Here is a 13,168-nt window from a genome sequence, read left to right as displayed (position 1 = left end):
CAGAGCCACATTAAATCAACCTCAGGCTGAAATAAGTGCACAGCTGCAAACCTCTCACAGGGGAGAGTTAAACTGTGGTTGAAGAGGCCTCCGGATCTTTTTGTAGCTCCAAACAAGGCCATCAAGGCCTAGCCAGGAAAGTGAATAATCAGCAATGGCACCCTAAGCCCCTCAGGTATGGCGGTCCTCCATCTGCTCTCACTCTATTCCCCTCCATGACAGGAGCCAGACATAGAGCAGCCTGGCCTTTGATTTAAAAGGTGGCATGTATGCCCTTGAGTCTGAAAATTTCTTCTCAGTGCACATCATTAGGGGAAAATAAGAAAATTGGTAGTCAGTAATGTCAAAATTGTAAGAATGAGAACATAAAATATTTCAAAATGATTAAAGTGCCTGATGATTTTAGCTGTGGGTGAAGTGGTCTCTCTCCCGCTGTCCAGACTGTGAGTTCATGTAAAAGAAAATGTAGGATCTCTTGTTATTCCCATGGTTCCTTTTTAAAACCCTTCCTCTCCCCACTTCTCTACTCAAGTTTAATAATTAAACCATGCTTGCTGAACTCAGGGTTTAGGTACTGGGATTATCAGTGGTTTCATAGTCTTTTGAAAATTGTGCGATAATTCTCCGAGCCAGTGGGTTGGTGGTCTTTAGCAGTTCCGCTGCTGAGGGACGGGATCTTGGAGTTACCTTACTTCCTTTCTTCTGTAGCAGGGCTTTGAAATCATCATTTCTGTCAGCATCTAGGTTGGCACTGCTGCCTGACCCTGCAGAGGCAGCAGACTCACTGACTGGAGAATCAGCTGTGTTCTTTATTGGCAAGTGGGAGATTGGTCTGCTGCCAGCAAAGGCCTCACCAGGCTCCTTCCAGCCAAGCAGCTTTCTTTTGGACCTAAATTAAAGAAAGTTTGGTTTAAGTGAACTCATGCAGCAGACATTTACTAAAGCTTCATATAACTTCATGAATGCCAGTGACATAACCTGAGAACTATGCAGCAACCTTGCAAGCAGTAGTATTTACCAGCTTGCTCCCCTCTAAGTCATCAGAGTCCCTTGTTGGCCTGCCTCTGCCCCCAAACACCTTTCAATGCCCACAGCTGGAGTCACTTGGCCTGTGCCTGCAGGCTCAGTCCTGCCCAGCTTCTGGGGCTAAGGAAGGATCTAAGGAGTCAGGGCTAGTAGTTCATACACCCTGAATCAATACAGCCTAGGGGCTGACCCTGTTCTGAACTGGTGCCGTAGTTCCCATAACTGGGCTCTTTCCAGTTTCCTTGTCACTAAGCCAATAACCGGTCCCCATCCGGTCCCCGTTTGCCTGAGTTCCTGCTTTGATACTCCTCCTGAGATATTCTGGTATAAGGAATTCTGTGAAGGGTTAAATGTCTCTGACTGTAGACAGAGCTATGGGATAGCAGATAGAGAGCTACAGGAGGCCAAGCAGTTGCTAGGAGACAAGGGCCTCCACTTGACCCAAAGATGTCAGTGAATTTGAGATGTGAGGCCCTGTATTGTGCTCACATATGTAGGTATCTGAATTAGCCTCTAATTTCAATTCTAATGGCTGCCTGGAGGTAGCAGTTTTTCTTCCAGTATAAAATGGGAAGGCAATTGCAATTAGAATTAAGGAAATGGGTCCAGACCTGTGTATCACAGTAAATAAATCTTCAGTTGTGCGTGAAGCCACAAACACGTCATCATCATCTTCCGCAATCGACTCGGCTGTTTTATAACTGATTAAACTTTTTTCTTCAGTACTTGGTTCCATAGAACTCCCTAAGCATAAGAACAAGAAGGGATGACTTTGACAACAATAGTCAGGACAATGCACACCCTCATATGTTATTTCATGTTCAGAGAAACTCTGGGAGGGCATCAGGGTGGAGATTTTTAATGTTTCCATTATGCAGAGGAGGAACATGAGATTCAGAAGTTTAGTGACTTGCCCAATGTGGAGTGAGTGGTGAAGATAGGCCTGGGCACCGGGTCTCTCATGCCTTTTCCATTACAACAGATTGCCTGAGCAGTCTCTTGTTTTAAACACATCATTTATTATTACTGTACTTTAGATGAAAGTTTACAGAACTAGCTTCTTATTAAACAGTTAGTACGCATATTGTTTTGTGACATTGGTTACCAACCCCACGACATGTCAACACTCTCCCTTTCTCAACCTTGGGTTCCCTATTACCAGCTTTCCTGTCCCCTCCTGCCTTCTAGTCCTTGCGCCTGGGCTGGTGTGCCCATTTAGTCTCATTTTGTTTTATGGGCCTGTCTAATCTTTGGCTGAAAGGTGAACCTCAGGAGTGACTTCATTACTGAGCTAAAAAGTGTCCAGGGGCCATACTCTCAGGGTTTCTCCAGACTTTGTCAGGCTAGTAAGTCTGGTCTTTTTTTGTAAGTTAGAATTTTGTTCTACATTTTTCTCCAGCTCCATCCAGGACCCTCTATCGTGATCCCTGTCAGAGCAGTCAGTAGTGGTAGCCGGCTACTATCTAGTTGTGCTGGACTCAGTCTGGTGGAGGTTCTGGTAGTTGCGGTCCATTAGTCCTTTGGACTAATCTTTCCCTTGTGTCTTTGGTTTTCTTCATTCTCCCTTGCTCCCGAAGGGGTGAGACTAGTGGAGTATCTTAGATGGCCGCTCACAGGTTTTAAGACCCCAGACCCTACTCACCAAAGTACAATGTAGAACATTTTCTTTATAAACTATGTTATGCCAATTGAGCTAGATGTTCCCCAAGACCATGGTCCCCAGAGCCCTCAGCCCAGTAATTCAGTCCCTCAGGGAGTTTAGCTATGTCTATAGAGCTTCCCTGACCTTGCCTTGGACAAGTTGTGCTGGCTTTCCCAGTATTGTATACTGTCTTACCCTTCACCAATGTTACCACTTATCAATTGTCTATTTCGTGTTCTTCCATTCCCACCCCACCCTCCCTCGTAACCATCAAAGATTGTTTCTTTTTGTGTAAACACCTCATTTTTTAAAAAATCAAGGAGCTGAAAGCAATTTAAAGCAATGATTCTCATCTAGTAGGTGAGAGTAGGGGCATATCTGAATCTCAGAGAGAGCATGCATAGTTTGAGAAACCATATTTGAAAATTATTTGTGGCTTCGATTTGTTTGTTTTAGTCATGGTGATTATTTTGAAAGTTCAAATCATCCTAAAGAAGGCCATGAAATTTTGATGTTTGGTGGTAAGGGTTCAAAAAGGGATGAGAAACATTATATAGCCTATTCTTACGGTCCCAGGAAGAGCTAGCCTCAAACCATCCAAGAAATTGAGCTCCCTTTCCTTTAAAAAGCACTAAGAAAGGTTTTGCTGGTAACATATTCCATTGCTTCAGAAGCCTACAAATGCTGCCATGGCACCTGAATTCAGTATGAGGGGGTACTGAGTCCCCGGCATGAAACTAAATGCAGTGTGGCTAATGAAAAGTACTGTACAGTTGAAGTGGAGAAATAGTGCCTAGGGCAGGGGATGCATGCCTGACTAGGTAGATGGGATCCCGAAGTCCTAGGGTCCTAGGACCTAGTTTGATTTCATTATCTCACCATTAGGGGTTAAAGGGTAGACTGGCTCAAACTGGACCTTGGCGATCAGTCCCTGGGTAAGTTCTGATCCCAAGGGCAGTAAGGCATTTAGAGTAACCCCAGCTCTCAAGAGGAGCATCTACTTGACTTGATCATCCTGGGATCAGGATTATTTGGGGGTGTTTGATTCTGTATTTGGCACTCCATTCTCATCCTTATATCTCCTGCGATTTGAAGAAAAAGATGGAAGACAGTTTACTAACCCAGAAGGCTTGCCTCCTTTTCATTGTCAGCCTGTGGAGTTGAAGTCATCTTTTTACCAGGGGATTGCAGATCATCACCGGTGGGGGGACACTTGGCATCTTCCTCCAGGGTGATGAGGGGGCTGAGAGGCAGCCTTGGTTCTGCCACATAGACCTCCATTTGAGCTGTGGGTGAGGTGAGAGGCAGATACAGCACGCTGGGCTTTTTTGGTACAGGAGGTGGAATCTTGCTTTTCTTTTTCTCAGCTTCTTCCTGGCTCTGGAGGCTAATTCTTTCAGGCAGGGCTCTTACCTTGGATCTCTCATCCTCCATACTTCCCTGGGGAGGCAGCTGTGTTCCTGAGAAGAAAGCACCAGAAGAACTGGCCGAAGGTGTGAAAACAAGCGGTAAGGGTGCTGCTGACTCCTCTGGGCTCCTGCCATCAGAGAAGCTGGAGGACTTTGGTTTCCGTACCACTGTGTAGATGTCTGGAGGGAGTGGCCTCATGTGTTGAATTGAGTTCTTGGTGGTCATAGCCAACACAGGTGAAGTTAGTTGGTGCCCCTTGGGCACCGATGGTGGCCTGTGGACCAAGCTTGGAGGCCTTCGGGCCAGCGGAGGCTTCTCAGCTACAGGAGGTTTCATCTTTCTCTCTGGCAAGGTGAATACTTCTGTTCCAGGTTCCTCAGCATAGTCAGGGCTCTCAATGTCATCTTCTGGCTCAGACTTGCTGACTGACCGCAGACGAATAGAACGTAGGTCAGACTGAGTAACCATGGGCATGATTGGCTGGTTGGGACTAGTTTTCGGAGCCAGCTTGGCCCCAAAATTTGTATCTGAGTGATGCCGGCTCACCTTGGTTTTGCTTTGGTTGGAGATACTCGTCCCAGACAGATCTAGTTTGGTGGAAGAGGTCAATGGTAGGTCAAATGATAGCCGTGACTTGGAACTTTTCTCCATTGGTGATGTCGGGGGTAGTGATGACTTCCTTTCAGGTACCACTGGACGTACCCGGACACTGCTGCTTGGAGGGGGAAAGTGGCCCAGGGTCAAGGACATGGAGACAGTGGGTGTTGGTGTCTCCGACTGACTGGAGTATCCACTGGAGGGTGACATTAGTCCAGTGGGCCTTCCTGGGGAGGCTATCTCCCTTGCCTCCACCTCAATGGAGAGTTGGGACGGCGTCGTGGCTCTGGAGGTGGAAGGGGAGGCAAGAGACTCTGAGCTGCCCTGAACTTGGGTGCACTCAATAACTGTGGTGCCAGTGGCAGTGCTGGAGCTGGACAAGGATTGGTAGGTGTCACCATATTTCCAGTCAGTAAGATACCAGTGGTGGGATAATTGTGTACCTTCTGAATCTTTGAGGGTTGGCGCAGCTGGGTGACCCTGAGCCTCTGGGTGGGACAAGTGATGTCCTTGGTGTTCCAAGGAGAGGCAAAGGCTCTTTGGCCTCTGGTCCTTGGGTAATGCTGGTCCACCTTCTGGCAGGAGGACTGGCTCATCTTTGACCAGCGAGACACTACGCATTGGTGGAGAAGGTTTCTTTTTGGCCTTCTTGAGGGAGATACTCTTAGACCTCTGCCTTCTGTGCTGGGCCTCCTGTTCGGCACTAAGGGAGGCAATGTTGTCAGCACTGTTGCTTCCCTCAGAACTCGTACTGGCATAAGGGAGGGCACAGGCTTCACTGGCCTTCTGCCCCTCGTCATAGTCCACATCTGTGATGCCTGAGTCTGTGGGCACAGACAGTGACCGCTCCCGGAATTTGCTGGACCCACCTGGGCCTGTCTCCAGTCTCGAGGTACCACTGGTCAGAAGGCCAATCTTGGTGGCTCTTTCTGGTACTTGCCTTCGTTGAGTAGGGTGCTCAGAGTAGCCAGCTAACCCACTGCATCCTCCTGGGTTATCATGACCAACGAGGAGGGTAGCAGCCTCCTTAGGAACCAAAGGTGGGAGTGTGTTCAGAGAGACCCAAGAATTCCCAGAGGAAGGATTCTTTCCATTTTCATTGATTTGATTGTTCTGGCTGGTAGCACTTGGAATCATGTAGGTGAAAGCATCTCCCTTCCAGGAAGGGGAAAATGTAGATTCTGTTGTTCCATTGCAAGAACTGGAAACACTGTACACCATTCCCATGCTCTCCATGCCAGGAGGGTTTGCACCACTGTGTTCCTGGTGAGTTTCTTCCAGATTGCTAGAAGGATTTCTTAGTACTGGCAAGGTGAGATTTGGGAATCGAGCTTCCTGACCAACTGCAACTCTTCCGTGAATACCTTCTGTAACTGAATGACTGGGCCTGATGTCTGAGGTGGTAGAGCGGGCCACACTGCCTGCTGGGCTGTTGCTGTGACCTGGAGGAGGTAAACACAGAATGTTAATGGTGCAGTAGGGGTTTCCCCATCAGCTGTCTAGAGACAGAAGCGCCAAGTTTTTGCTCAGAAGCATTTGCCAACAGCTTGGTCAGAATTCCTCGGTTCTTCTTTTCCATAACTGAGGATGCTGGGGAAGTTGGGGCCTTGCTCATTACCACATAGCGAGTCAGTGACAGGGTGCCCTTAAAATTGTCCAGATAGTTGTCAAAGACTTTTCAGCTTTGATTACTCCTTTTAGAGCTGAAGTGTCACATGGGTTTTTGTTTCTTTCCCCTATACTTTCACCCCAGGCTCACGAAACCATCATAGACCTCAGCTTTCACTTCTCCTGAGATGAGAGCAGAGGTTTTCAAACTGATTAAGGACAGAACTGTGTGACTTTCAGCTCCAGCAATGCATCTGGAGTATGCCAGAGCTGGAAAGTTGAGTCTGGTTGCATTTTTGGCACATGTCACTTTTTAGCTGTGTAACATAAGAGACAGAATAACCTAGAGAAGTGAGTAAAACAGTTCAGATGTTCAAAATTCCCAAAGGTTTTCTCATATACACATCAATTACTACTGTTATATTATTACTACTACAACTATGATAATTTATGATAACAGCCACCATTTGTTGAACACCTATTATATATAAGGTAAATGGTAGGCAAAGTACATAAAAGAACTCTAATGCTCACAAGTCTATTGTGTCAGTATTATTATCTCCAGTTAACAGATGAAGACACTGAGGCTCAGAAAGGTTATGTAACTTGACTAAGGCCTCCAAGTTAGTAAGTGGAGGGGCCAGGATTCACATCCAGCTCTCTCCAGTCTGTGCTCTTTGGATGGCACTTATTTAACGGTAGTAATGCTTCTGTTAAGATGGTGGTTTTAGAGATGATTTCCACCCCTTTAACTCTTTGCCTAATTTTGGCATGTATAATGGGAAACACGAATATAATGAATTCATTAGCCCGGGAGACCTGCTCTCCATATTCAGTTGCTACACTTGACAAAAGGCCTTTGGTATCCTCAATTACCACACTGGCATTTTTAGGACATCCAAAGCCTATTTTCTTCTAATTATCCCTATTCCTCATCACCACAATATCACCTGGGGGCAGGATTGGTGGGAGTGAGCAAGGGGATGGGTCTGTGAGATCAGCTATGGTGGGGTCACCTTGGTCTCGCTGGGAAAAGTTAGAGAATCCAATAATGGTTCGCCTCCGCCTCAGGGTGGACTTGGGATTCACGGCTGTCTCTGTGTTAAACAACGAGTGTCGCAAAGTTGCATGTTTATCAAACTGCTGTCCTGTAGCCAAAATAAAGACACGTGGGTGCATCCTAGTTTCTGTTTAAAGTACAATGGAAATTGGCCTGAGGTAAAGAGAAGGGATGATGGCAGTAGCAATGAGCATGAATAGCATTTAGGCAGGTGGTACTTCTTCCCCATTCCTCCCAATTTGGCCCTGGACACCCACAGCCCCAAGGCACACATGCTGTTTTTCATAGGTCATACGCAGGTTCACCTGTGTGTCTCAGGTAGACTAGAGCAGTGGTTTTCAACCTCGGTTGCATAGTGAAATAAACTGGAGTGTTTGAAACTCCAATACCTGGACGTATCTCATAACATATGAATCTCTGGGAGTAGGTCCAGGTATAAGCATTTTATAGAAGCTTCTTGGGTAATTCAGTTGTACATCCAGGGGTGAGAACCAATGGTGTAGAGCGACAGGTTGAGACTAGATGTTGCTTGATTGGAATCCTCTCTCAGAGAAAGCCTTTATATGGGCCAGGCCAGGTTAGGGCAGTGTCTCCAAAAGCTACCCCACTGCCCCCCACCACCCAAGAAGCCACCTGATATTGTGTCCTACCACCACCTGATCACGTTATCAAAGTTCTCCATTGTGTGGTAATTGAGGTCCATGTCTCTTAAGGTGTTGGGTCAGTCTTTGGCTCCTGTGAAATCGCTGGGGCTGAATCAGGGTGAGGCAGGGCAGTGGGGGGAGGTATGCAGTTCCTCTCACTCACTCTCATTCAGCAGCTGGCTAATCACAGCCTTTCCTCTCAGCCACAGAGCTGCATACATACACCCACACCCCAGCAAGTGGCTCAGTGGGCAAAACTCAGGGACAGCCTTATCCAGCATAAGACATTTAGAAACAAAGCACCAAGCATCACTTTGTGAGTCTCTCCTCACCACCCCTTTCTCCTGTCAGTACATTTACCTAGGCTATGGGCTCTATTTCCTGCCTCTGATTTCCTGAGATGATGCCACATATCCAGGGAGCATCACCATATGTGGCCATACCTGCCCTCATTGTCTTCATCAACTTTATCCAGCATACCATGGGCTGCTGCTGACTCACCAGGTCCCTCTGGTCCCTTTGGGTTAGTGAAGTCTTGATTTCATCAGGTTACTGGCCCTGTCGCCCTCTGAAATGACAGACCCTCCTCCTTCTGTTCCAATTACAGCCAATGGAATGTGAGACACAAACTAATAATGGGTATGGTATGTGTGCCACATGTCCTCAAAGTCACAACCAGCTGGGCTACATACATCACTTTCTCCACTCTTATGGACAGGTAGTACTAGATTCCCTTTTGGTCTTTTTTGCCTTAGTCCCTTTCTGTTACTTCCCTTCTTGAAAAACTTGCCAAGCAAGTTGAGAAGCCCACCTCACTAGAAGACCTAGTGTCTACCTAAAGTGCCACAAGGCTTTTGGTCTATGCCCTGGGTATGGTCCTTCCCCTTTTCCTACCAGCACTATGAATCTCACACTTCCCCTCCAACTTTTATCTGTGTGCGCCAGACCTGGCTTTTGGCACAAGAAGTTTTCTTTCCCCAAATCAAAATGAATTCATGAACCTTAAGTTTCCATACATTCTTGAAAGAACACACAGGTTCATAAAGTTTTAGAGTTTTCTGTTATAAATTTTTTGTTTACTATCAGATGGTATCAGTTAGTGAGGTAGTGCCAGTAGGGAGTGAAGAAACAGCAGCCAGAGCCCCCTCTTCTGCATGCCTCTGTCCCCTGGCTAGAGCCGTGATGATGACAGTGGAAGGTGAGCCAGTAGCAAACAAAGTCTTGCTCCCTCCCCCAGCACCCGGTGTATTTGGAGAGGATGGTCTGTAGTTGGCATGGAGGCAAGCAAACAGAGGTGGTGCTAAGCAACTCTACCAGAGATGTTGATGGGCACAATGTCAGATTGTGTGGAGCAAGGCTGAGGCCATGGCTTCTCCTCTAGGACGGGTAGAGGGAAGGGGCTATTCCAGGCAGTTTGCTTGTCGGCTGTGGTAGACAGGCTCAGTGAGACCTCGGGGGCCCTCACACCCTGTGTGGTGGTCTCATCCTTGCTCAGCTGCCGTTTTGTAGGCTGTTGGGAAAGAAGGTAATGGAAAGGGTGTGCTCCTGACTGGAGATGAGCCAGTGCCCACAGGCTAGCTGTTTAGGCAGGGTGGCTGGAGGCATCATTTGGGAGTCAGGAAAATGTAGACAGGCTGCCAGGCCAGGTACCTGCCTGTGCAGGGCCCATCCTGGTGGGGCTGCAGAGTAGCTCTGCTGGTGAGTGAAGGTGAGCAGCAGCTTCCAGTGGGCATTGTGAGCAGCTCGTGGTCCCGTCAGTGGGTGCAGGGTGAACTCTGCACGCTGGCTCTCCCAGGTTGGGAAAGAGGAGGCAACTCACCATCAATACTAACTCCAGATGCCTGGTAGAATGGGGCCTTGGACTGGGGGTGGCCTCAGGGAGCTCATCAGAAGAGCGGAAGGTCTGCCCCAGGAGTCTGGCCTCCGAGTACTGTTCCTCATATTCTTCTGAAAAATAGCACAGCGGATACACACTCTAGGGAGCCACGGCCAAGCACTGGTCTGGGGAAGGACCCTGAGCCAGAACTCCTGCTCTAGCTATCAGGCTTGACGTGCATTGTTTCTTTAGAATATCTCCTGGTGTCTGAGCCTCTGGATTCTGAAACGGAAAAAGCCCTTCTACCTGGGGCTCAGAGGGCCGAGGAGAAAAGGAAGCCAATAAATTCAACCTGCGCTTGGCTAGTTCAGGGATCAAACCCTCGTCTCATGGCCCCCACCTTGTGTGCTCAATTCGGAGAGGGTGCTCAGGGTGCAAACACATTTCGCTACTTTTTACTGCAAGAATCACTCTTGGAAGGCCTTCTTCAGGTTTTCTGCAACCCTACCAGAAAAGTGACCTGTGTGAATCAAGAAGAAATTTGCATTTGCAAGTCCAACCTGGAGTTCTCTCTTAGATGTCAAGAGCCCTTACTGGAGCCTCCCTCTTTTTTTTTGGCCTGGTTTCCTGCACCTTAGTCCCACTTTGGGTGGTGTGAGGTCTAGGAGAGCTATGGTGAAGAAAAGGGAAGACGGTAGTGTCATAGAAGGAAGAAGTTTGGGAGCATCATCAGGGAATAAGAAGGATGCAATAATAGTTGAATGGGTTTGATTTCCGTGATGAATTAGATTAGTAAATGAAGAGAGCCAGAGTAGGGCAAAGAACAAACAGGTGTGGCTGTATTTACATTAGAACAGACTCTTAGAGTCATATAAACTCGAGGTTCAGAGGGACCTCCAAGGTTCTCTGGTCCAACACCCCATTCTGTGCTCAATCTCTCTCCTCGGTAGCCCTTCCAAGTGCTTATTCAGCCTGTGCACACACCTGCAGGGATGGGGAGCTGCCTCCCTCCTAGGCAGCTCATTCCATTCATGGACTGTTGAGGCTGTCAGGTGTGTCAGAAAGTTCTTCCTTATCTTGAGGTGAAATCTCTCTAGGTTTCCGCCCACTGGTCCTCGTTCTGCCCTTGGTGGCTACGCAGAACACATTGACTCTTTTTTTCTGCATGGTAGCTGCTCTGTTATGGGAACACAAGGCTCATAGTGTCCCTTGGAATTTTGCTTTTCTAAGGTCACTGTTGCCCTGGCAAGGAGATGAAAGTTATGGCTGTAGTCCAGTTGGATGGCCCTTTTGCAGTTTTCTGTTCTCCATATGAGTTAACCTTTGTTGGTATGGATAAATGAGAGCTGACATGACATCTTTTCACATTTAGCATTCACTCAACAAATGTTTCCTGAGCATCTCTTGGGGATCCAGCTCTGTGCTAGGTGCTTCTGGAAACCCAAGGGTACTAAGAGATGTGATTCTTTCCATTGAGAAACTCAAGCCTGGTTAGGTGCACAAAATACAGACCCAGGAAGAGATGAATGAATAAATGAAAGAAAAAGCAGTTCAGAGCTATACAAGTCTTCTCAAACTGGATGGTACAAAGCACCACGTTATGTTATGGAGGGAATGCAAAGTACAGAATTAGTGTCAGAAGATTCTTTTGGATGAGGCAAGGATGTACCTTTGAAGAAAGTGTAAAGATTGGAGTGAAGAGGAGGGAGGAAGGGCCTCTAGGCTTGGAAAAGTGGCCTGGATTGGACAGTGAGTGCCTGAAGGGTGTATCCAGCTTATGACTATCACTGAGGTTTTATTTTTACCTTTTTTTTTAATTGAGATATAACTTACAAACTGTAAACCACACATATCTTAAGTGTGCAGTTCAGTGAATCTTTACATATGCATATCCTCTTCATCCAGGTATTTGCAGCAGCCCAGTAATCCTCCTTGTAGCACTTTTGCCACCTATATTGAATAAATCCCTTTTCATCTATGTGTATGCCTTTCGTATTGTAAGGACCGAGCAAGAATCACATTGTATTTTCTGGTAGATTAACTTTAATATCGTGCCTATCTCAGCCCCTTATTCCAAAGGATGTTACATCCTATCAGGGTCTCTGCAGCTGCAAGATGATCTTGCTAAGTGGTTTACATACTTTCTATTATTAATCCTCACAAAACTGTGTCATATGGGGCATCAGAATCTCCATTTTAAAGATGACTGATTAATCCAAAGCTCTGGGAGTTTGGGCAATATGCACAATGTCATACAGCTAGTTAGGTGTAGGAATTGAATTAGATTCTAGTTCTGCCTGATTCCAAAATCTAGGTTTTCTCTACTCTGCCTGCTGCACACAGTCTGCTCGGACAAAATGGCTGGGGCTGCTTCTCCAGGTAGTGTGGGGCAGCTTTGCATACAACAAGCTCATCAGTATACTCCAAAGACAGTGGTCTTGAGAACTGAGGATGAGATGAACGCTGAGTGCTGCGTATTGGGGTTACTTTAGTGAGGCAGTGGCTACCCAGGAAACGGGGAAAAGGTTTCTGCAAGAGCAGTGTGAGTGAAGCCCAGGATGGTTCCTTTGTCTTCCGGTGATGGGATTCCAAAGGCACAGGCCACGTGGAAAGAGGAGGGCTAAGGGGTGTGTGGGCTCACATTTGGGGGCATCTCCTATCCAGCTTTCTTTGTGAATGGCCTGACCCATTGACCTGCTTCAGCCTCTGTCTTTTTTTCCCTTGGGCAACTTAACTGACCCATTGCCCTGGAGTGGAACAGAAATGCGCCATAGGGTTTCCAAGGCTGTAATCTTTACGGAAGCAGATTGCCACATCTTTCTCCTGTGGAGCGGCTGGTGGGTTCGAACCACCGACCTTAACCACTTCGCCACCAGGGCTCCTTACTTAACTGAACGGGGCGAGGGGGGGGGACACCGGTGGAAACAGCCTTTTAGAATCATTAGTCTGGAAGGTGAAAGGTGGGAAATGTAATGTGTGCTTTGTTTTTCACTATGTTTGTAATTGCTCTCTTTTTCTCTTGCAGTCCCTGTCCTCTTTCTTCGTTGCCTCCCTCCAGCCGCCGCGCAGGACGCTTCTCGCCTCCGGCTCAGCCGCAGCCCCCCTCCCTCTCAGTACCTTGCAACAGGCTCTGGAGATTGAGCTGCGCCTCGCGAAGCAGCTCCTCTACACTCGGGGGCCTGCCTGAAGAGAGGAACACATTCACTGGCTGCCGCCATGACGACCTCGAGTGGGCAGTCGCCGTCGCATTTTCCCGACCCGAGTTAGCTGCAGCTAAGAAGGAGAGAGTCAGTGAGACGCGCTGCCGAGGGAGGCGGGGCGGCGCCGGGCCAGTGGGCGCGCGCCCGCACGGTGAGGCCCGCCCC

The 13,168-nt window shown here is 47.7% G+C and overlaps 1 protein-coding gene across 5 annotated transcripts in view; it reads right to left on the bottom strand.

Moving 5' to 3' along the window:
* Positions 1-502: 502 nt before the first annotated feature.
* The window catches only part of NHSL2 (NHS like 2), a 110,732-nt gene continuing 98,066 nt past the window's right edge, over positions 503-13,168 (bottom strand). For 2 of the 5 annotated variants that reach the window (XM_023734684.1, XM_023734685.1), the window contains exons 2-4: positions 3,790-6,117; positions 1,638-1,770; positions 503-889 (exon numbers count right to left, since the gene is read on the bottom strand). In XM_023734684.1, the coding sequence (XP_023590452.1) occupies positions 568-889; positions 1,638-1,770; positions 3,790-6,117 (2,783 nt within the window). In that variant the 3' untranslated portion in view covers positions 503-567. Of the gene's footprint in view, positions 890-1,637; positions 1,771-3,789; positions 6,118-7,299; positions 7,432-9,301; positions 9,498-9,806; positions 9,935-12,920; positions 13,077-13,168 lie in introns of all 5 variants that reach the window. The other 3 variants (XM_023734686.1, XM_023734682.1, XM_023734683.1) reach the window with 3 other exon arrangements.

This window comes from Trichechus manatus, unplaced genomic scaffold, assembly GCF_000243295.1.
Source record: "Trichechus manatus latirostris isolate Lorelei unplaced genomic scaffold, TriManLat1.0 scaffold00070, whole genome shotgun sequence".
Classification (NCBI taxonomy): domain Eukaryota; kingdom Metazoa; phylum Chordata; class Mammalia; order Sirenia; family Trichechidae; genus Trichechus; species Trichechus manatus.
This window is presented reverse-complemented; position numbering and strand designations above follow the sequence as displayed.